The sequence below is a fragment of the Triticum aestivum genome, chromosome 3B, assembly GCF_018294505.1.
Source record: "Triticum aestivum cultivar Chinese Spring chromosome 3B, IWGSC CS RefSeq v2.1, whole genome shotgun sequence".
Taxonomy (NCBI): Eukaryota; Viridiplantae; Streptophyta; class Magnoliopsida; order Poales; family Poaceae; genus Triticum; species Triticum aestivum.
This window is the reverse complement of record NC_057801.1, coordinates 182693457-182717935: the sequence shown is the minus strand read 5'-3', so window position 1 is coordinate 182717935 and position 24479 is coordinate 182693457. Positions and strand designations below refer to the sequence as shown.

The following is a 24479-nucleotide window of genomic DNA, read 5'->3' as shown; positions in this document are numbered from 1 at the left end:
CTGCCATGTTACATCATCAGATCATGTATTTTTACGTAACAAGTGAATTTTGTTGTACTAAAGGGTTGTTTGGTTTGTGACTAACTTTGCCAAAGATTGCCATACCTAAGGTTAGGCAAGTTTGACCAACTTAAGTGAGTGTTTGGTTCTAGGCACACCTTAGGCAAGCCACACTTGGGTCCCATATGGCATACACACAAAGTGTGGCAAGGTTCCCTTAGGCTTGCCAACTTGTGGCTCTCATTTTGGTGAACTGACCTTAGGCAAGCTTGGGGAAAATGTGTCACAAAATGTGGCAATGCTAGTGCTCTCTTCGACATGTATGGTTGATCCTTCATTTTTTTTACTATATGGTACTATCCCATTTAGTTGCTTATGTAGCAACTAATAAGTTATGCATTTATTTTGTCAACGTCATTTGAAGATATTTTACGTTGCCATCAATTACGTTATGTTTCATAGAATATGTGCCTGCTGAATTATCATATTAAATATACTTATGCAACATTTTTGTACTACATGTAGGTCCTAAGTGACGATGTTAACAGTTACCCAGAAACCCAGAGGATCTTCAGGAGGCAAAAGGTGAGGCAGTTGGACAGTGGTGAGCTCGAGAAAGCTGTGAGGCCTAGATTCGGAAACGGCTACGGATGCCCTTTCTGCAACAAGGTGATGAAATGCGACCTGTCGAGTACCATCAACCATGCAGTCGGAACATCCCAAGGCAGCACCAAGAATGGCTATGCTTTTAGGGTGAAGCATGCCGCGTATGCCGACTACTTGATGAGGCTTCTTTGAGGCTTTAGGGAAGTGCGCACCCTCACAGCTAGAACTGATGCTCTTTTGGTTTTAACTATGCTAAGTACTACCCTAGCTATGCTATACTTTGTTGGTGAAGGTTTATGGTCGAAGTATGTGCACCAGTACTACTAAGTGGTGCTTGCTTTTGTATATATGGAAGATGGTCGAACTATGTGCACCAGTACTACTAAGTGGTGCTTGCTTTTGTATATATGGAAGCATTGAACTAAGGTAGAACTATGTTAATTGGTGTGTGGTTTGGCATCTCTGCTTGTTAAACTCGTGCTCATTAATCATCGGCTCATTTAGATTAAGTAGCATAAAACCCTGATTGGCTAGGTTCATTTGAAGCTAGTTAAGCTTGTGAGCGCTCATTAACAGATTCTGATGTGTTATGGTATACATGATGAGTGTGTACATGTGGTTTTCAAGAAGGAAGATGGTGACTCAAAAAGGAAATGCACTAGTTTGCTGCCTAAGGAGTTGATCCAAGTAATACTAGAACCATCGTGTTTGTGTCATGGCTACATGATGACCACAAAGTCTCGATCCAAGTAATACTAGATCACTTGATGACAATTTGATCTGATGTTTTCACAAGTCTTGAGCATTAGGGTTTGTGTACACAATTTTCAATCCCCAACCCATCCACCCCGGACACGATCTTTGGATTGCATCACGTAGATGTACAAAATCCAGTTCCTAGCTCCTGCCCCAAGCGCCTACGCTTGTGATTTTTTTCTAGGATCCTAATTAAGCGCCTAAATAAGCGCCGCTGCATTGAAGGTGCCCAACGCCGACCAATCAATTTTTCTCATAAGTATTTCCGCTATAGTAGGTAACTACCAATTACTCCCCGCATCTCTCCCCCTAGGTTACGCTCTAAAACCATCGCGCCGCTCACACGCCCGCCTCCCTGCCGCCGGATATGAAATCCACTCGTGGAGGTCGATTGGCCGTCATGACAGATCGTGGCCATGGACGTGAGGGGCCTGTCATGGACGGCGTCGTGACAGATCGTGGACTTGCGGGGCTAACCACCGACGTCGTCGTCCATCTCATGGATCAGGATCCCCGCGAGAAAGCTTTGGACTACTCAGTGTCCGACCCAGAGAAACATCGTGTCAATGAGGTGCAGTACTCCATCATCGATCACAAGCAGCAGCACATGCACGACATGGACTGGGATTCCATTTCGGTAATTTTAATTTTTTAACCCTAGATCTGTCTTCAAGTTTTAGGTTAGAGGTTAGTGATTAAACCATCAATACATTGTTGAATTGGCATAATGGAATCTAGCTCTAAATATAATGTTGATCATCAGTACATAATGATCATTATTTATTCAATCAATCTTTGAGAAATTAATGGTTCATCCACTCCACAATTTAGTGCGTTTTGGAATTATGCCAAAAGTCAGACATCATAAAGGTTGTGCATGTTTATTAACAATTTTTTTAAAAGTACATCATATGATTTATGCTTTCATATGGATTTGATATTGCTTTTTTCTCCTTAAATTTTCAAAGTTGATAAATATTTACTTTAAAAATAATTTATAGGCACTACAGTATGAAACTTAGGGAATATTAGGTACTGTAAACAATGGTGCAGCTTATATCATACATAATTTAAACTTGCAGCCTTATTCTCATGATTATGCAGACATTTTCCAAGGAGAGATGGATGCACACACTCAGAAAACCCTTGAAGAATTGGAGAATGGATAGTGCAACGTGCTTAAGCGTATGGCGTATCGTTGCACGTTCTGTGGGAAATATCTGGAGTCGGCTTTCGTTAGTATTCTTGAGCACGCCGAAGGAATTGCCAAGGATACCAAATGAAGCATGGTGTGAGGGCGAAACACAAGGCGCAAGCCCAATTCTCAGGAATTTGTCGGACAAAGAGAAGGTCTGAAGAAGGCGTTATGAGAACCAGCATGCCAAAGAATAGATGAATAAATTAAACCCTGAAGAAGTTCTGGTTGGCATAAGTAGTCATTTGCGGTTGTTTTTTTTTTGAAAATATCAATGAATATTTTAATTATCATAGTTTTTGCAGAAATGTTAAATTTATTATATTTAATCATAAAAATGCATACAATTAAATTATTGATTTTTTCAAATATTTGTAACCTTGCATCTAATAGTTTACCATTTTATTGGTTAACCATTATTTTCATATATATATATATATATATATATATATATATATATACTGTGGAGTGCTTGAAATTATTCAAGATCAATTGGTGTACTGAAAGACTCATCCACATGCAATATGAACAGCAGTGTATTTTTAGGGTTTCTTCAAAATAACACATGTGGTCATGCTGATCTTTTCTGTTTGGCCAGAATTGGTAAAGCTGCCAAATCTGCATCTGATCCGGCCCAACACTTTGTTCCTTTTGTGGGCCTGCACAAGTGGGAGGCAGAGAGGAAAGTGGGCGATGGCCCCAACCCCAACCCCATCCCCATCCCAATCCCACCCCACTTCGTTCTTTGCAGAGACAGAGAGGCGACGCGGAGGGCGACGACTAGGGTTTGCCAAGCCGTCACCTTGGCCGCCCCCGTCGTCGTCAAATCTGTCGGATCCGCGAGGCCACCCACTCCCCCCTGCTTCGGCCATGATTCTGCACTGCTTCGTCGACAACAAGGTCAGACAACCGCAACTTTTCATCCCCAATCCTGGTCGCGTCGCCCGAAGCTCCGGTGGTGCCAGATTCAAACAAGTCCACTCCAAGGTAAGATTGATCTTCCCTGCCCTTCGAATGTCGATCTGACAGCACCGCCCAAGTTAAAATCTAACACTTGCTTGTGTGCATGTTTCGGGTATTCGCAGATTTACTGTCAACTAGTAGGTCATATTGCAACAAGTAATTTTACAGCAAGATAATCTGACAATGTATTGCATAATCATGGTTTTACTTGTTCGTATGGGTAGTAATGGGTAAACACTTTCGTGCAAGTAAGAGAAAAAGGTGGGCGTTGGCCAGCATACCTTGCTCGTCGACATAGCCTTCACTATGCTATCATCTTGCTTGACAGATGCTATCAAGTAGTTTTTCCCTCTGGAAAATGACCCCCCACTGCTAGATATAGAAAAAGTATATTCACAGGAGCATACACATGTTTTGGTTTGTTGGGATAGTTTGAAGATTGTGTATATGTATTTGCTGATGCTTAGTTATTAAAAACTAAAAAGGCGAGCAAAGAAGCAGTCCATGAGGAAATTTGTAATGATGGAATGAGGATCGGTTATAGTTTCGTGTATTACTCGATGGTAGTATGATGATTAGTGCATATTTTGAAGGATTTGTCAAGTATAGACTGCTCTTGATTGGTGCATGTTTTTGATGATATGTGCACACATGTAATATTTTTGGTTGGTGCATATTTTTGCTGATTGTTGTTACTGCTTACTTGAATTATGTCAGCCTATCTCCAAGATATGGTATGGGCTTGTTGGGGTCAATGAAAATTTTGGCTAGTTTGGAATTTCCTCACTGTTGGATTTTCTGCCATTATACTTCATAATCATGATTTTACTTGTTGGTATGGGTAGTAATGAGTAAATAAATAGCAAGTATACAAAAGGGTGACTATTGGTCAGCATACCTTGCTCGTTCTCATAGCCTTCACTATGCTGTCATCTTGCTTGAGAGATTCTATCATGTCCTTATTCTCACTGGAAATTGGAAAATTAACCTCCACAGCTACCTCTAAAAATGGTATGTACAGCAGCAAATGCATTATTTGTTTTGTTGGGACAATTTAAAGACTTTATATTTATTACCTGATGGTACCACACAACAGCCCATCAGGAAATTTGCAGTGATCAAAGGCAGATCAGTTATAGTTTCACGTATTGCTCGATGAGAGCAGTCAATCATGGTTCATTTGTACATGGCTACTAATTGGTTGGTTACCAAGTTTTCTTGTCCAGCTCACAAAATTGTAACCTTGAAATATCCTAATTGGTTATGTCTGCCCAATGATTATGAGTCTAACCACTAGTCTTGACTAGTCGTGCGAATAGTTGTCGACTAGCTTTTTCGTGTAGATGTTTATACATGAACTACGTACTTAGCGAGAAGTATGCGAAAAGATTATTCACATTGTATATGGTGCTAACAATTCCTAATGGAAGACTGATTTCATATATCAATAACTAACATTTGTTCATTGCAATGCATGCAACAGGTTTGAATGGCAAGGGAAACCATCCTCATCAGCAATGAAGAGAGTGATCACCTGACCACCTCAGATGATGCTTCAGATGGCACTTCACGTCGGACTGACGGCTATAGCGCTGATGGCGACACCTCTAGCGACTATGACACTGATGATAGTTCTGATGGAGATGGAGATGTGGACCATGATCCTATCTTGGCACTACGGGGTAAAGTTCTATATGGCTGGTCAGATATTAAATGAACCGTGAAATATCAAAAGTTGATGTTTGAGTGACACTTGATTACCACACATTACTCTGTTTGGGTTCTAGATGACCTTCCAAATCAACATTGACTGAACTAGAGCTTACATAGAGGAGTGTTTAGTTGTTAGTTTAAAAAATCAAATATTCAATTTGCCCATGTTTCTACGAGATATTGCTGGATGGATGTGATTGGGTTATCTATGTCCTTCATTTCTTGATCATTGGAGTAGGCATTGATCATTAACCCACTGCTGATGTTCTAGATCTTACGTATGAAATTATTTACTACTCTGTCATCTTAATTTTTTTATACAGGTCCGGGATACATTGTGAGAAAAGGAACTTTCGAGGATCGCATCTTCTACGGCAACCATGTATCGCTAAACGAGGATCGGTGGGACTGTCTCAAATCCATAGTAAAGCAGTGCCAACCTCCCATACCATACTATGTCAGCACCGTCACTCGCTCGGCAGTCATCAGAGGGAAGAGCAAGATGGTAAACACTTGGACTTTTCTTTTTGCAAATCATACTTCACTAGTGAAAATGCCATCATGTAGAGACAGAGAGGAGGACAGGCGTAGTTGTGCAAATCATACTTACCTTTTTGTGTGCAAATCATACTTAATTTTTTATGTAACATTATTTATTCCCTGTGCAATCAGATGCTTCTCAAAGGATTACAGTCAGGCCTACCTCAAAGATTATCTGCGAAAGCCCATGGTTGTGCGTGTCACCAATGAACATTTTGAAGGTAATAAAAAGGTCTTGTTCAAGATGGGCAAGAAGGACGGGCGTGCGATCATGACGAAGAACTGGAGAGAAGTCGTTGAGGGAGCCAGAATGAAAGAAGATCAAATGGCTATCTTCAGGTTCATGGAAAGGAGTGGAGGTGGGCTTAGGGTGAACATGGTTAGTGGCATGAGGATTCGTTGACCCATGGCAGTAGTTTGACGCTAGTTTTATAATCTGTATGTAGTAGCCAGTAACTGCAAGTTGGTAGTATCAGCTTTTGGGTCCAGTAAGTGCAACTTAGTAGTAATTGGTACTTGGTAGTAACTGGTACTTTGGTGGTATAACTTTTGGGTCCGACTGGGTATGAAGATCGTCCAGTAAGTGGAACTTGGCAGTAACTTGGTGGTACCCTATGTGGCGTAATGTACTTGCTATGCAAGTCTATATATATAACGCACCCTAGTACCCTCCTTGATATAATTACCTTTATGGACTGCAATTATATTTCCTTTTTTTGCCACAGTGATGCTAGTATTTTTAGAATCAAATCTAACTAGGTTTCAAATGGATTGGACAATACTTTCATTTTTGAACGAGGTTTTTGTGTTGGTTAGTACGAGTTATTTTGAAAATGCGGTTTGTATGTGTGTTGCACAAAAATATGCAATGCAAAACAAAAACTTGCGGGTCAAAATGCAATGCAAAAAATGATGTTTATGTTACTTTCGAAATGGCATGGCATGCTATTTTCAAAAACAGAGCAAACCAGCATGTTTTTTATTTGAAAAACAGTATACTAAAAAACATGCTATCTTTTAGAAAGCGTAATTTTAAAAAATGTTGTTTTCAAAATCACCACGCTGCTTTCAAAACAGCATATTTCAAAAAGCATGTAATTTTTGAAATCAGCATGCTATTTTAAAAACAGCGTTATATATATTTTTAGAATGAGGCTGTTATTTTGAAATCAGCATGCTATTTTTAAAAACAGCGTTATATTTTTAGAATGAGGCTGTTATTTTGAAATCAGCATGCTATTTTTAAAAATATCAAATTCAAAAGAACATGATTTTTTTAAATCAGCATGCTATTTTAAAAGTAGCATATTGAAAAGAGCATGCTATTTTTAAAATAAGCATGATATTTTTGAAAATAGCATGCTATTTTAAAAGTAGTATATTGAAAAAAGCATTATATTTTTACAAGTAGCATGCTATTTTTAAAATTAGCATGATATTTTTGAAATCAGCATGTTATTTTGAAAGTAGCATATTGAAAAGAGCATTATAATTTCAAAAGTAGCATGCTATTTTTGAAATCATATTTTTAAAATCAGCATGCTATTTTTAAAATAGCATGGTATTTTTAAAATAGTATATTCAAAGCAGCATGCTATTTTTAAATCCGCATATTCATTCTATTTTATTTTCAATTGAACATGCTTTTTTCAAATGAGCATGCTATTTTTAAAATATCAGTATGCTTATTTTCTATTTGAAAATAAACGATTTTCAAGGTTATTTGAAAACGAGGTTTCTATTAACGTTCTATTTTCTTATATATAAAAAATTTCGGTTTCTATTTTATATTTCAAGTATGAAATATGACTACACTTGAACAAATTTCAGCAATATATTATGTAAAAAATGAAAAAAATACAGAAAACCAACTTCACTAAAAATGCATTGTTTCATCGATGTTGATAAATCATAACTAGCCTACCATGTCGTCCGTCCATAATAAAATGAGGGTGTACCAAGCAAACGAGGAATTCAGAAAAATAGTGGCAGTCCATCAAATAGGTCTAATACATCAGAAACAAGGTGGATCACGGCATGGAAAAATGTCTACTTTAGTTTGTTCTCAATTTTTCGACCCCAGAAATCCTTTTGTTTTCTCTGCTTGACCTTGTGCATCTAAACATCCTGTCTCTACTTCACTATAGCTTTCCTGCATGAAACAATCATTTGTTAATAGGATAGCAAAGAAGATTTGAGCATGTACAGTACACTATAACAGAAAAGACACTAACTTCACTGATTTTCTCGTCATAGCTATAGAAGCTAATTTGACAGCTCTTATTCGCTCAGCCTGTGGTACATTCCTAGCAGGCCTTTTTGTCTTCATCACCCCTTTGGCATGTTCTTTACCGCCCTTCGTAGATTCTATCCTGGAAAAGTTAACAAAAGTCAACACAGTACTAGCAAATACCCGACTTCTAGAGCGGACATGTAAGTACAAACACTAACTTCACTGGTTTTCCTCGCGCACCCTTGTCATCATTCTTTTTCTTCCTCCCAGCATTAACATTTGGAGCGCCCTTGCGTTTCCTGCAAAAAATGAAATAGATGAATCTGCAGCCAGCATTCAAAAACATGTTTAAGTACGCACAATTGTGCTGATGCCCACTTGTTTGGTTTTGCATAATCCTCTTCTGCAACCTCCAATGGTCTCTTCCTAGCCCTCCTCAGCCCACCATCTTCTGCATCTGAATCTCCCTCTTCTTCTGCATCTGAATCTCCCTCTTATTCTGCATCTGAATCTCCCTCTTCTTTTGTACCTGAATCTTCCTCTTCTTCTGTATCTGCCTCTGTCTCTTCTTCTATATCTGCCTCTATCTCTTCTTCTGTATCTGACTCTGTCTCTTCTTTTTGCTTCTTCCTCCTTGTGCTATTTGATTTCCCTGATTTTTTCCTGCGTAAATTGAAGAAAAACATGTGAACACTCTCCGGGAGAACATATTAACACTGTAAGCATGTATGGAAATGAACAATGAGGTTAACATGTGCACTAACTTCGTTGCTTTTTTTGAATCTTCCTCTTCTTCTGTATCTGAATCTGTGTCTTCTTCTGTCTCTGAGTCTTTCTCTTTTCGCTTCTTCCTCCTTGTGACCTTTGATTTCCCCGATTTGTTCCTGAGTAAATTGAAGAAAAAGAGAGAACATATTAACATTGTAAGCATGTATGGAAATGAACAATGAGATAAACATGTGCACAAACTTCATTGCTTTTTTCCCTCTCATCCGCTCGCGCCTGGATTTAATCCTCTTGTTCGATTCTTCGGTAGTTGGTCTCCCTTTTGGAAATATTTTGATTGGATTTTCCACGTCATCAATGCAGCATTCCCGAGCAGCAGAGAAGTATGCTGGCAAAGGAACAAACGATTTATGGCCTTCATCAAAATCAGTTTTTTCTCCATCAACCAATATACTCCGGAGGAGCTCCATCACCTGTTCTGACTGTGAATCGCTAGCTGCAGCTGTGAATAAAGCGTCACTAGCCATGTTGCATAGTTGATGGTACTTGTTCATGTGATCAGACCATACATGAGTATTCGCAATCCTCGAAGAAGGGAACGCTGGCTTGGCATGCATTGTCCATCTTTTCTTGACAATTTTTTTGGAAATGTGCGTACACCAAGATGATCCAGAACGCAGAATATATGTGCGCATGGGTAATCCTGACTTTCCAACTTTTTACATTTACAAGCTGCATCATCCAGTCTTGCTCCTGTAAACAGACAAGTCACGTGATATATAAAATACATAGTCTTAGCATCCACGCCTTGTGCATCCAATTTTTTTTGCATCCAACTCCTCACTGTCCTTACCTTCAAAGTCATTGGGATCCTTAGCATCCAGGTTTTTGGCATGCAAGTCCACACCATCCTTGCCTTCCAAGTCATTGGGATCCTCAGCATCCAAGTTTTTTGCATGCAAGTCCTCAGCATCCTTACCTTCCAAGTCATTGGGATCCTCAGCATCCAAGTTTTTTGCATGCAAGTCCTCAGCATCCTTACCTTGCAAGTCATTGGGATCCTCAGCATCCAATTTTTTGCATGCAAGTCCTCAGCATCCTTACCTTCCTTACCTTGCAATTCTGTAGCATCCCTGCCATATGGGACTTTATCATATAGGCCTTTGCGCAAAACTCCAAACACGACCAAACCGTCACATGCTACCCGGTCCGTGACCTGCCAATTTGTCCCTTCGACAATCTGACGCTTTACCTTTGGAAACATCACAGTTGTATAAATATAAGAGGCAGCAATCTCCAGAGGGTGTGCATTCAGCTTAGTGAAGGGTATCGTATGTGTTGCTACTGCGTCTAATGCTGCTTCATTCTTACGCATTATGGATACACAGTGCTCAACATGCTGCAACAAATCAACAAGCTGCATCTTCCTGTTCAGGTGCACATGAAGCCTTGAGTTGAGAGACTCACTCCTCTGATTACTCATCATGCCTAGGAAATATCTACCCTTTGTGTACGCAGCAGCCCATTTGTGTCGCAGCTCGTACATCCTGTTAACCCATGACGACCTCTTTCCCGTTGGTTTTATTTTGAACCGAACCTTATAAGCCTCCCATCTTTTCTCAAACTCATCAACATCCCAACGACGGTAAATGAATTCCCTAAATTCCTCAAGCTTTTTCTTGCGGAGGTGCATCACCATATTCTCCTCGATATGCCACGTGCACAAACGATGATCTGTTCCAGTCCAGACAGTAGCTATTGCTTTAGCCATTGAACCGTCCCCATCGGTGATTGCTGAAATGGGTGCCCTCTGGGACATTGCCTCCAAAAATACATGAAGAAGCCACTGGTATGATGCAACTGTCTCGTCTGACACTAGACCGACCCCAAACAAAACTGTGCTGCGGTGATGGTTCAGACCAACAAATGGAACAAACGGAAGCCTGTACTTGTTAGACCGGTATGTACTGTCGAACACCACGACACCACCAAAGGCAACATAGTCAATCCGGGATTGTGAATCAGCCCAGAATATGTTCCTCAAATGGCCTTCTTTGTCTTTTGTGTATTTGAAAAAGAATTCCGGGTCTGCTTTTTTCTGTGCAATCATATAGGTAAGCAAATATCTAGCGTCACTGCCTTCTATCTTGCGCTTCTTCTGGATTGAAACATGGTTGTATAGGTCTCGATCTATAAATCCAAGCTTGTCGGGACCTCCGGCATTCTTCTCCATTACATTCATAATCTGATGTGTTCGAAGTCCACCAACAGCATACTCGATGACATCGGCCTTTTGTGCGTCAGTCATTCTACGATGAGCCGATAAGTAGGGAGTCAGGTCAGCAGGAACAAACAGATGGTTATGCTTGTCCACAAAATTCTTGACGAACCAGAGGCCACTACTATCTTGTAGCTCAACCTGAAAAAGAGCGGGACACCCACACCGAGAAAGACCCCTCGGTGTTCTTTTTCTATCAGCTCTGTTAAAGTGCTTAAGGGCCCGCCATCCTTGTTTGCAGCACTTGTATGTCCTTCTGTATGCATTTTGTTTCGGACCCGGACCCCTGTACTTCAGATCATCCTTTCTAACACCAAACCCTTTTTTTCTCGCATAGCCTACGTAGAACATGTAGGCTTCTTCCTCAGTCCTGAAAGTCTTCTTCACAATCTCTATGTATTCCATACACTCATTCAGATCTGAACCAGCCATGCCTTTAATATCAATTCCTTTACCTTGCATGTGTACATCATCCAGGTCTATGCCATCCTTGCCTGCATCCTCATTTTCGTTATCATCCGTGCGCATACCATCCACTCCTTTGCCTTCGTTTCGTCTATCACTCATGTTCTTGTCATCCTTGCTTGTATTCCCCAAGTTTTTGCCATCGTTGCCTTTATCATCCATGTCGTTATGCTGCCAACGAAAACAGATAGTCAATGTTACGGATGGATAGCATACATAATAATTATGCAATACTCTGCTTAAATAATTGATTTAATTTTTCATATCGGATTCATGTACCAAACTCAGTCCTTCAAAAGCTGTAAGTAAGTATAAAATATTCCCTGACTAAATCCAGAAATATTTAATTGATTGTACTTGTTGTAACTGATGATCTCCTAACTAAATCCAAAGTGCACGAATCTTTCAAGTCCCCTGATAGATCCACCCTGATAGATCAATTATCTGCAAACTCCATTCAAAATTGTGTCCTAACTGAATCCAAAATTATCACCTAACTAAATCCAAATTATCTCGTCACTAAGTCGAAAATATCTCCAAACTCCATACAAAAATAATTATCTCCTAACTAAATCCAAAATATCTGGAAACTCAATTCAAAAGCATCTCCTAACTAAATCCAAAATAACTTTCTTTGAATCCAAATCTGCTGACAAATTCTCATGGCACACAACCCTAACTAAGTGCTTTAATATGTCCTAGCTAAATCCGACTTACACTTCCTTTGAAAAAAATCTTGTCACAACTTTCTGAAACCATAAACCCTAACTAACTACATCAACATGTCCTAGCTAAATCCAACTTACACTCCCTTTCAATAGGAATCTCGTCACAACTTTCTGAAACCATAAACCCTAAACCTCACATGACATATCCTAAACCCTAATCAAATCCGACCCCTATTGGTACTATAAGCATAAGGGACCATCAAAGATTTGAGATGGCTAGGCACTTACAGCGAAGATCCGACGTGAAAAAGTTGATGCACGTCGATGAGGATGATGTGGCCTCTCAGGTCGGGGAAGGTGGCGTCCGCTCGGGGAAGGAGGGGAGGCTCGTCGGAAGATCTGGCGCCACGACCTGAGTGGGGTGACTTCCGATGGAGGGGGGAGGGGGAGTAGGAGCAGGAGGAAGGAGTGACACGGCGAGTGCGATCGGCGGCGATCGAGGGAGCCGGGGGCGATCGGCGGCGATCGAGGGCGCCGGAGGCGATCGGCGATGATCGAGGGCGCCGAGGTTAGGGCTCGAGAGGAGGAGAGAGGACGAACCGCTTGAACCAAATTTCAAAAGAGTACACACGATGATTGGGCCTCTATAATGAAGTGTTTTATTAATGCAATTAATTTAATTGAAAAATTTCGGACGAGAATACCCCTGGACTTAATTGGGCCGATTAAAGGTATAAAAAATTTAGGTCGAAAATACCCTTGGACTCAAAAAGGCCCAGTTATTCTAATCCGTTAGATCGCCCATATAATACACGTGATTTGGTGTATTATGATGCACCGTAAAATCTTCCATATAATAACCTTTTGGACCTTCTGAAACAGTCCTCCTCATGATTAGCACTTCCTTCCAAACTGATCCACTCCTCTTCTTAGTCGGCTCATCCAGATCCACTGCAGTAGCTGAAAAAAATAAAAAAAAATTATAAGCAATCATGATCTTCACAATTAGGGTTATTCTCAAAGGCAACAAGTGTTTAGGAAATTTACATTTGCCACGGCCATTGCACATTGCACGGGCACCAGAAGTAACTACGCTGTCAGAAATTTGAATGCCTGTGCAGCCCACACTATAAATCAGATAACTCATTCATAAATGCAGTTGTACATACAAGAGCTCAATGTAGTATACCTTTCAGTTTGCACCCGTTTCCATTCTGTCTAGCCATGTCAGCCAAGCTATTCTCCACTGGAAAATAAGAAGAAAAAATCGGTTTAGTACTCACGCTACTATTTTTTTAATATGTTATTGCGAACAGATTAAGCTTTGTTTATTGTTAACTCACCACCCTGCTCGAAGTTCTTCTCGTCTTCACCATATATCCATCTTTTGTGTACCACTGGCTGAGGAGAGTCTTCCCTTACGTGCTTCGCCGCAGCGCACAACACACCCCTTGCACATTCTTTTAGGCCTCATTTGGTTTCAAGGGATCCCGGGGGGATCCCCGCTGTTTCCCGGGGTTGGAGAACCACGGGCCAAGTTGGCCCAGGGAGATTCATCGCGTCATTTGGACCGTGTCACTCGAGGGCTAACCCTGCCCGACCCACGTCCTTTCCTCGGGGAGGAAAGCCACGACCCGAGAGGTCGGGGAGGAAATCCATGGCTCGACAGAGGCGAGCGTACTCCAGCGTCGTCGACCAAGATCCAGGGCCCCCGACCGCCTCCCAGCTCCTCCGCCGGCGACAGAAGTGACACTCCCGACCCCCTCCCTCCGGTGCTAAGGATCCAACTCCGCTCCTCCAGCGACGGCGACGGACCGCGGTCGTCACCGTCTCCTTCCCCGGATTTAACCTCCGCCTCGAAGCTCCAATGCCCTCCGGCGACGGCGACGGCGTCAGGTCCGCGAACGTATTCTATCTCATCTGATCAAGGGTTAGCCCCCTCCTCCTCCCCCATATATTTTCTTCAGTTCATGCCTTCGCCGTCCCTGATGTTGAACCACTAGATGCATACGAGTTTGTATTTTTCTTGTGTACCTACCAGTTGTATTTTCTTGTGTTCTGCCTACGAGTTGTTTCTATGTAGCATGCTATGCTCCCCACAAATTGTGAAAACAAGTCTGAAGCTTGATGCCTGTAGTTGCGCATATATTTGATAAATCTTTGCACCTGTATGCACCAGACCTGTGGGTCAGTTGGTTCAATTTCATAGTTATGTATTTGTCCATAGTATTTTCAATAGTTTGACATCAGATTTCATATGTTATAGGAGGTACAGAAGACCAATTATTAATTAGATTTACATGCGAGCAGATCAATATAGTTGTATGAATCAAGTTCTTGTGAGCAGGTGACATTTGTGAGCAACTATTCTGCATCTTTTTTAGATATAAATAGTAACTCGAGCACTGCTGCCGTGTTGCAGGCTTTCAACTCACTATAGCATCTTGATCTTGTTGTCTTTATTGGTCATTGAGAAGAAAAAGAAAGGTATGATAAGCTTAAATTCATTGATGTGATAGGTGATGTTTACTTTGCTATGCATATACTAGCAGCTGCTTAATGTCAGACTATAATCTTTGTTCAATCAATTGACCTGAAGCTAAACCTACTCTGTTGGCAGCTAGAATTAGAAAGATGTTATTCCTTCTGGCTGCCTAGCTAGTTGGCCTTGATTTCCAGACCTTGATTAAGCAAGAAAGAGGATGCAGAGATAGTACTACCAGCTTGCCAACTGCCTAGCTAGTTAAAGATGTTATTTCTTTACTTTCTTTTCTCTATTGCTTCAACTAGGATATATTGTCATTCAAGTGAACTTGTAGCAATCTGCTTGACAAATGATTTACTCATCAGGAAAGTAACTTCTTGTAGCAATGGAGTGTGGCCACATACCACGTATTTATTAGTAAGTTGCTACTCCGGTTGTGCTTTTCAATACCGGCTTGTGATAATTTTTCTTGCCTGCTTTGGTCACAATCTTGTCCAACGTTTTTACATGTCATAGGATGACACACACAAACACCTGCTGGATCATAAAATATGATTCTTTTGCTTTATTCCCTGATTAAATATGAGTACTTTGTAGTGACTGCAAGTGGCATTCTGGTTCTTAGGACATTCTGAATCTGATTAATCTGTAGATGTTCAAAGAAGCTTGAAGAAATTGTATTCTTTTCGCAAGCAATGTAGTCTCGATTTTTTTATGCACGCTGCACATATCATATGATGGTTGATACTATTTCATCTTAATCTGCTTATACTTAAAAATAGTCTATTGAAACTGTGAACTGTTGCTAACTTTTTTTGTAGTTCAGTCAACATGAAGCTGTTGGTACCTGATGTCGATGCGGAGTGGAGAAAAGACCTGAGTAGGGCTAGTGATCTTCGCCTTGCAGTTCATCTTGTTCGAAAGTATCTCTGCCTCGGACATGGCAATTGATAATTTCAATACATTTTGTCGTGCACAAACTTGAACGATGATGGCACATGAAAATAGTTTAAGCCAACACTTGATCGCATTGAAACATAGCCCGACCGATATTTGAACCTTGGTGAATTGATGGTTACCAGTTGGAATATTTCTTAAAATTCTAGTTTACATGAATTTTGAAATTTTGTATGTTTTTTTTTGAATTATTTGTGGATCAGAGCCCTTGTATCTTAATTGCTGTACTACATCATCAGGTGATCTTATTTGAGTTGTGTTTGTTATCTGTGTTGTTTGAGGGATTTCCTTCCCTCCCCCCTGTTGCCATTTGGGCACCTGGGGCAGTGGAACGTCTCCCACGTTGGGGGAGGGATCTCACGAGAACAGGGAAATCCCCCTCTAGGGGTTTATTTCCCTGGTATTTTCCTACCCAACAACCAAATGAGGCCTTAGGCCTCATTTGGTTTCAAGGGATCCCGGGGGGATCCCCGCTATTTCCCGGGGTTGGAGAACCACGGGCCAAGTTGGCCCAGGGAGATTCATCGCGTCATTTGGACCGTGTCACTCGAGGGCTAACCCTGCCCGACCCACGTCCTTTCCTCGGGGAGGAAAGCCACGACCCGAGAGGTCGGGGAGGAAATCCATGGCTCGACAGAGGCGAGCGTACTCCAGCGTCGTCGACCAAGATCCAGGGCCCCCGACCGCCTCCCAGCTCCTCCGCCGGCGACAGAAGTGACACTCCCGACCCCCTCCCTCCGGTGCTAAGGATCCAACTCCGCTCCTCCAGCGACGGCGACGGACCGCGGTCGTCACCGTCTCCTTCCCCGGATTTAACCTCCGCCTCGAAGCTCCAATGCCCTCCGGCGACGGCGACGGCGTCAGGTCCGCGAACGTATTCTATCTCATCTGATCAAGGGTTAGCCCCCTCCTCCTCCCCCATATATTTTCTTCAGTTCATGCCTTCGCCGTCCCTGATGTTGAACCACTAGATGCATACGAGTTTGTATTTTTCTTGTGTACCTACCAGTTGTATTTTCTTGTGTTCTGCCTACGAGTTGTTTCTATGTAGCATGCTATGCTCCCCATACAAATTGTGAAAACAAGTCTGAAGCTTGATGCCTGTAGTTGCGCATATATTTGATAAATCTTTGCACCTGTATGCACCAGACCTGTGGGTCAGTTGGTTCAATTTCATAGTTATGTATTTGTCCATAGTATTTTCAATAGTTTGACATCAGATTTCATATGTTATAGGAGGTACAGAAGACCAATTATTAATTAGATTTACATGCGAGCAGATCAATATAGTTGTATGAATCAAGTTCTTGTGAGCAGGTGACATTTGTGAGCAACTATTCTGCATCTTTTTTAGATATAAATAGTAACTCGAGCACTGCTGCCGTGTTGCAGGCTTTCAACTCACTATAGCATCTTGATCTTGTTGTCTTTATTGGTCATTGAGAAGAAAAAGAAAGGTATGATAAGCTTAAATTCATTGATGTGATAGGTGATGTTTACTTTGCTATGCATATACTAGCAGCTGCTTAATGTCAGACTATAATCTTTGTTCAATCAATTGACCTGAAGCTAAACCTACTCTGTTGGCAGCTAGAATTAGAAAGATGTTATTCCTTCTGGCTGCCTAGCTAGTTGGCCTTGATTTCCAGACCTTGATTAAGCAAGAAAGAGGATGCAGAGATAGTACTACCAGCTTGCCAACTGCCTAGCTAGTTAAAGATGTTATTTCTTTACTTTCTTTTCTCTATTGCTTCAACTAGGATATATTGTCATTCAAGTGAACTTGTAGCAATCTGCTTGACAAATGATTTACTCATCAGGAAAGTAACTTCTTGTAGCAATGGAGTGTGGCCACATACCACGTATTTATTAGTAAGTTGCTACTCCGGTTGTGCTTTTCAATACCGGCTTGTGATAATTTTTCTTGCCTGCTTTGGTCACAATCTTGTCCAACGTTTTTACATGTCATAGGATGACACACACAAACACCTGCTGGATCATAAAATATGATTCTTTTGCTTTATTCCCTGATTAAATATGAGTACTTTGTAGTGACTGCAAGTGGCATTCTGGTTCTTAGGACATTCTGAATCTGATTAATCTGTAGATGTTCAAAGAAGCTTGAAGAAATTGTATTCTTTTCGCAAGCAATGTAGTCTCGATTTTTTTATGCACGCTGCACATATCATATGATGGTTGATACTATTTCATCTTAATCTGCTTATACTTAAAAATAGTCTATTGAAACTGTGAACTGTTGCTAACTTTTTTGTAGTTCAGTCAACATGAAGCTGTTGGTACCTGATGTCGATGCGGAGTGGAGAAAAGACCTGAGTAGGGCTAGTGATCTTCGCCTTGCAGTTCATCTTGTTCGAAAGTATCTCTGCCTCGGACATGGCAATTGATAATTTCAATACATTTTGTCGTGCACAAACTTGAACGATGATGGCACATGAAAATAGTTTAAGCCAACACTTGATCGCATTGAAACATAGCCCGACCGATATTTGAACCTTGGTGAATTGATGGTTACCAGTTGGAATATTTCTTAAAATTCTAGTTTACATGAATTTTGAAATTTTGTATGTTTTTTTTTGAATTATTTGTGGATCAGAGCCCTTGTATCTTAATTGCTGTACTACATCATCAGGTGATCTTATTTGAGTTGTGTTTGTTATCTGTGTTGTTTGAGGGATTTCCTTCCCTCCCCCCTGTTGCCATTTGGGCACCTGGGGCAGTGGAACGTCTCCCACGTTGGGGGAGGGATCTCACGAGAACAGGGAAATCCCCCTCTAGGGGTTTATTTCCCTGGTATTTTCCTACCCAACAACCAAATGAGGCCTTAATGGTTGCCGATAGCCACCAGCGCTGATATTTTGCATTATCTTCATCACCATAGCGCGTGTAGCTTCGCACACTTGTACAGAACGCCAAGAGATTCAAGATGTACATTCATTATGTCATCTGACTTGGCAAGATGTACTTCAAGGACATCAGCAGCCGCTGAAGTAATCTGACCAATTTAGAGACAAGGGAAGTCAAATATACTACTTCTCATGTACATATCACTAGTCATGCCATTACATGTTAGACATCTCACATTTTTCTGTAATGGAGTCAGCAGCACACTGTCATCATCATTGTCGAGGCCAGCGTTACTCCCTCGTCGCCCGCGAGGCTGTGGCCTTGCATATGGTGCCCGAGCAGCCCCACGGGCAGCTCTGCCGTTCGCCTGATAAAATGAGAAAACAACATGTGAAGTTAGTAAATTGTTGAGTCAAAAAAATAACACATATGTCTCAATTAGTCATTAATTTGCCAGTATATACTGGCACACGTGTGCACACCACTCGCACCATTTGGTTTGCGTAGATCCCAGCTGTCCCATGTTCCTTGATGACTCTCCTGAACTGTTGACGCCCATACGCAGCTACTCGTGGAACACCCAGCCTGCGCCAGTGTTTAGTGCCTGTTTGGTTTCAATAAGTCACCTGACTTATAAGTCAGGTGACTTAAAACCAGTGACTTATAAGTCACGCCTGTTTGGTTGTCACCTGACATACCTTTTCACACCAATCAATATCATGCAGGTGGTGGGACCCACGCAAAAGGGGGTGACTTATAAGTTTTAAGTTGGGGTGGAGCAACTTATGACTTATAAGTTGGGGTGACTTATAAGTCGGGTCTGTTTGGCAAAATAAGTCCATTTTTTCACTTTTCGACTTATAAGTTGGTGACTTATTTGAAACTAAACAGGCCCTTAGGCCAGTACTCGTGGTGGTCGCAGAACAGGATTTGACATTTATTATTTTTTGTGCTTAGATCATACTCTAAATCGTAGCACCCTAAACTTTTTTTATTTTATGTGTTTACCTGTGGAATTAGAAGGCATCCATTGAGCTCAACCTTAGTCGGGTCCTCTCTTAAACATGACTGAAGATGCCGAGCCCCTTGTCTGAGTTCGTCAACGACGTACTGTGCAATGTTCTACTCCCCAATCTCATCTGGTAAGCTAGCTAGTACCAAAACCTCGTCGGAGATTTTTGCATATTTACCACGAGGTGCTAAAAAAGTAGCGAAAGCGAGCAATGTGTATGCCACTTTTATTCTAGTCCTAACAACACTAGTAATCTCTTCATCCCTAGCATCAGCTAGCAACTTTCGAACCCTAGCTACAGAGATTTTCTTCGTTCGCCAATAGGGCGAGCCAAGAAGATCATGAACTGTCTCTCTCCAGTACAGCTAGCCTCCTACGGAGTACTAGACAACGAAGAACACGCCTCCCGCAACTTGAAAACCCTAAAATCCGACGCACAATCCTAGCGTATTTCTCTAGCAGGACCAACACCTAAATCTAACATCATTGTTTCCGGATCTAGCCTTGTTAGAAGCCACAAACAGAAAATACGATCTGTCCTTCCTCCTGGACGCAAGTTTAGGAGACCGGCCATGCCACCTTTACCCAATATATCAATTAGAGGTGCATCCCAATTCATTTGCGCTCTCAAGATATGCATTAAGGAGAACGAGCTTAATATCGTCTACCTACGGCCACCAGCTCGGACGGCAGCACCCGGGGACTCGACTGTGGCAGGGACGGCCGCCGCAGCTGCAACGGCCGCCTCCGTGGCCGCTGCGGTCGCCGCACCAGTCGGTGCAATGGCTGCGTGATGTGCCATCACCTCGGGAGCAGCAGGCAGCACCGCATCTTGCTCGGTGGTGTCAGCATCCAACGCAGCACTTTCGACGGCTACTGCCGCTGCCGCATCCGCGACACCTCCCCCCTCCTCCTCCTCCTCGATGGCATGCCCGCCTACGGCTGCGGCGGCGAGTTCGCCCGGATCTGGGGTGTAGTTGCGCCTCATCACCACTACAAAAAAAAGACACATCCGCGATATTTTGGGCCGAACGAATTTTTTTTCTGTCATACTTATGACACTTCTATGACGATAATTGTGACAAAATCCGGTATCATCATAGATGTGGTGGGCTCCTACTTCTATGACAAAAAATCATGACAGAAAATGGGTTTTTCGTCCTGGGCGGGACGGAGACGCAGCTGCATGACATTCTTTGGACCGTCCATGACGGAAAAAACTGTGGTAGAAGTGAGGACGAGGAAAATTTCGGGGAGCTCCGGTTACGGTGGGTGGTCGGGGACCGAGCGATGCGCGTTTCTCTAGTACACGTACGCGCGTGTGTGCTAGGCGTTGGCTCTAACTGAACCCGAGTGAGGCATTGGGCTCTAACTGAACCCGAGCGATTGCACTGAGGCTACGCGTTACTAACCCGAGCGATCGATCGATGGCTGTTAACTGAACCCGATCGAACGATTCCTTCGCTACTGCTACTAACTGAAGCCGATCGATGCTGCCTCTGGATGAATAGTGAGCGTTGCCGGGGGGGGTTGGATGAACAATAAGCGGTGGGGGTGGATGAACAGGACCCCGTGGCATTGCCTCTGGATGTAAAAGACCCCGATCGATCGAGCCGGTTGGGGCTGGATGAACAGGACCCCGTGGAGGGCTGGATGAACAGGACGACCCCGTGGAGGGCTAGATGAACAGTAGGCGATGGATGGGTGGATGAACAGTAGCCCGTGGAGGGATGGTTCATAGGAGCCCGTGGAGAGGGGTGGTTGAACAGTAGCCGGTGGAGTAGCGCGCGGGTGGAGGCTGGATGAACAGGAGCCCGTGGAGGCTGGAGGAGGTTGACAGTGGATGAACAGTAGCCCGTGGAGGCTTGAGGAGCACTGGTAGAAAACAGGGCATTTGTCCCGGTTCGTAAGGGCCTTTAGTCCCGGTTCATGAACCGGGACTAATGGGTCGTTACTAATACCTCCCCCCTTTAGTCCCGGTTCAAACACGAATCGGGACAGATGGTCCTCCACGTGGCTGGTGCGCCAAGCCCAGGCAGGGGGGCCTTTGGTCCCGGTTGGTGGCACCAACCGGGACCAAAAGGCGTCCACGCGTCAGCATTCCAGTGGCTGGGGGTTTTGTTTTTTTTAAGGGGGGGGGGGGTTAATTTAGGTGTTTCATATATTGTGTTAGCTAGCTAATTAATAGAGAGAAGTGTCCTCTCTTATGTCCGTGCTTGGTCGACGCTACGTACTATATACATAAGTGATCGAGAGAACCATTGAGTACAGAAGTTCGTCATGCATACCGATCGACCTCTCAGACTTCTCCGAGAGATTGGTCGAACAACAAGTTTTTGTATCATGTATCCGACGCTACTGGCTACATACATGTACAATATGTAAGATCTCTTAATTACAATCCCCTAGCAATTGAAATCAACTTCCACATGGTATTCTCCGGCTTTATTGATGACGTGGTCAAGAAAGAATCCCGCTAATTCCTCTTGAATTGCTTTCATGCGATCTGGTTCTAGGAGTTCATTCCGCATCTGCCACGTCTAATTTGAAGAAGGGGGTTAATTAATACATATATATGAATGAAACTCAACAGAAATGATGGTGTAATAAAATGAAATTGTGAATATTATTGCTTACGCACTTCATATTGTCTTTGAGAGTAGCCCCGCTTGTTTTTCAAAGTCGCGTTGTGGATGAACTCGCACACGTAGTATCCACAGAAATCATTCCCTTTTTCCTGCCACAATCACTTTACGAGAAATAGAGGTTAATCAAAATGATAATGAAGCATTATAAATGGCATTGATGAAAGTATAGCTATAGAATCAACGGGAGATGCGCGCAACTAGCTAGCCAGTAGTACTTACTTTCGGGTATGTATATCGCAGCTCCTTCGGCAGTCACGGAGCTTCTGCGGTGAACTGTTTCCAAACCCTGCAAGACAAAGAAAATAATTATTATTACTTGAGATATCAGGAAATGAACAAAAAGTTGCCGATATGGTGCGATAATGATCGATTGAACTTACTTGTTGAGCATTTCAGTCATATCCGCATAGGTTTCGGGATCTTTCCGTCTCGAGTCTAAGACGGTTACTAGTCCCCGCTCAAGCTTAATCTCCAGAAGAATATAGTGGTACCTGCGCACGCATGCATAACTCATCAATTACATTACTATAACCTCACTCGAATAATAAGGGAAACCGAATATGCACACGACAGTAACACTCACTTGCCGTTGTACGGAAAGAGTATGGTATCTTTGTTTTGATTTTTGATGGCCCATGGAGATGCTTCCTTCTGGCCTAGCGCGGTTACGGACATATTTCTTTAGGACTCCCATGAACCTCTCAAAGGGGTACATATTGTGTAGAAATACGGGGCCCAGAATGACAATCTCGTCAACTAGATGAACTAGAACGTGCGTCATGATATTGAAGAAGGATGGTGGGAATACCAGCTCGAAACTGACAAGACATTGCACCACATCACTCCTTAGCCTTTGTACGATTTCTGGATCGATCACCTTTTGAGAGATTGCATTGAGGAATGCACATAGCTTCACAATGGCTAATCGGACGTTTTCCGGTAGAAGCCCCCTCAATGCAACCGGAAGCAGTTGCGTCATAATCACGTGGCGGTCATGAGACTTTAGGTTCTGAAACTTTTTCTCTGCCATATTTATTATTCCTTTTATTTGACGAGAAGCCAGTCGGGACCTTCATACTAAGCAAGCATTCAAAGAAGATTTCCTTCTCTTCTTTGGTAAGAGCATAGCTGGCAGGACCTTCATACTGCTTTGGAGGCATGACGTCTTTTTCGTGCAAACATTGCAGGTCCTCCCGTGCCTCAGCTGTATCTTTTGTCTTCCCATACACGCCCAAGAAGCCTAGCAGGTTCACGCAAAGGTTCCTCGTCACGTGCATCACGTCGATCGAAGAGCGGACCTCTAGGTCTTTCCGGTAGGGTAGGTCCCAAAATATAGATTTCTTCTTCCACATGGGTGCGTGTCCCCCAGCGTCACTCGGAACAGCTAGTCCGCCGGGACCCTTTCCAAAGATTACGTGTAAATCATTGACCATAGCAAGTACGTGATCACCGGTATGCATGGCGGGTTTCTTCCGGTGATCTGCCTCGCCTTTGAAATGCTTGTCTTTCTTTCGACATTGATGGTTGGTCGGAAGAAATCGACGATGGCCCAGGTACACATTCTTCCTGCAGCTTCCCAGGTATATACAATCGGTGTCAAGTAAACAGTGCGTGCATGCGTGGTATCCCTTGTTTGTCTGTCCTGAAAGGTTACTGAGAGCGGGCCAATCGTTGATGGTCACGAACAGCAACGCCTTTAGGTCAAATTCCTCCTATTTGTGCTCATCCCACGTATGTACACCGTTTCCATTCCACAGTTGTAAAAGTTCTTCAACTAATAGCCTTAGGTACACATCAATGTCATTGCCGGGTTGCTTAGGGCCTTGGATGAGAACTGGCATCATAATGAACTTCTTCTTCATGCACATCCAAGGAGGAAGGTTATACATACATAGAGTCACAGTCCAGGTGATGTGATTGCTGCTCTGCTCCCCGAAAGGATTAACGCCATTTGCGCTTAAAGCAAACCATACGTTCCTTGGCTCAATTGCAAACTCATCCCAGTACTTTCTCTCGATTTTTCTCCACTGCGACCCGTCAGCAGGTGCTCTCAACTTCCCGTCTTTCTTACGGTCCTCACTGTGCCATCACATCAACTTGGCATGCTCTCCGTTTCTGAACAGACGTTTCAACCATGGTATTATAGGAGCATACCACATCACCTTCGCAGGAACCCTCTTCCTGGGGGCTCGCCGTCAACATCACTAGGGTCATCTCGTCTGAGCTTATACCGTAATGCACCGCATACCGGACATGCGTTCAGATCCTTGTACGCACCACGGTAGAGGATGCAGTCATTAGGGCATGCATGTATCTTCTGCACCTCCAATCCTAGAGGGCATACGACCTTCTTTGCTGCGTATGTACTG

General features: G+C 42.8%; 2 protein-coding genes across 2 annotated transcripts; both read left to right on the top strand.

The window, feature by feature from the left end:
* The first annotated feature begins 12693 nt into the window (after positions 1-12693).
* On the top strand, positions 12694-15847 carry LOC123067436 (uncharacterized). Its single transcript, XM_044490232.1, has 4 exons — positions 12694-12711; positions 13460-14073; positions 14566-14630; positions 15455-15847. Exons 1-4 carry the CDS (start codon positions 12694-12696, stop codon positions 15577-15579), a joined length of 822 nt encoding a protein of 273 aa, XP_044346167.1. The 3' UTR covers positions 15580-15847.
* LOC123067435 (uncharacterized) lies at positions 15617-18258 on the top strand. Its single transcript, XM_044490231.1, has 4 exons — positions 15617-15622; positions 16014-16483; positions 16978-17042; positions 17866-18258. The coding sequence occupies exons 1-4, from the start codon at positions 15617-15619 to the stop codon at positions 17988-17990; spliced, it is 666 nt and encodes a 221-aa protein (XP_044346166.1). The 3' UTR covers positions 17991-18258.
* The last annotated feature ends 6221 nt before the right edge of the window (positions 18259-24479 follow it).

Bases quoted from the DNA above. Each gene is read 5' to 3' on its own strand.
- LOC123067436 (XM_044490232.1), top strand. The intron at 14,074-14,565 runs GTTAGCCCCCTC...GCCGTGTTGCAG, and splicing joins TCTATCTCATCTGATCAAGG to GCTTTCAACTCACTATAGCA. The intron at 14,631-15,454 runs GTATGATAAGCT...TTTGTAGTTCAG, and splicing joins CATTGAGAAGAAAAAGAAAG to TCAACATGAAGCTGTTGGTA.
- LOC123067435 (XM_044490231.1), top strand. The intron at 16,484-16,977 runs GTTAGCCCCCTC...GCCGTGTTGCAG, and splicing joins TCTATCTCATCTGATCAAGG to GCTTTCAACTCACTATAGCA. The intron at 17,043-17,865 runs GTATGATAAGCT...TTTGTAGTTCAG, and splicing joins CATTGAGAAGAAAAAGAAAG to TCAACATGAAGCTGTTGGTA.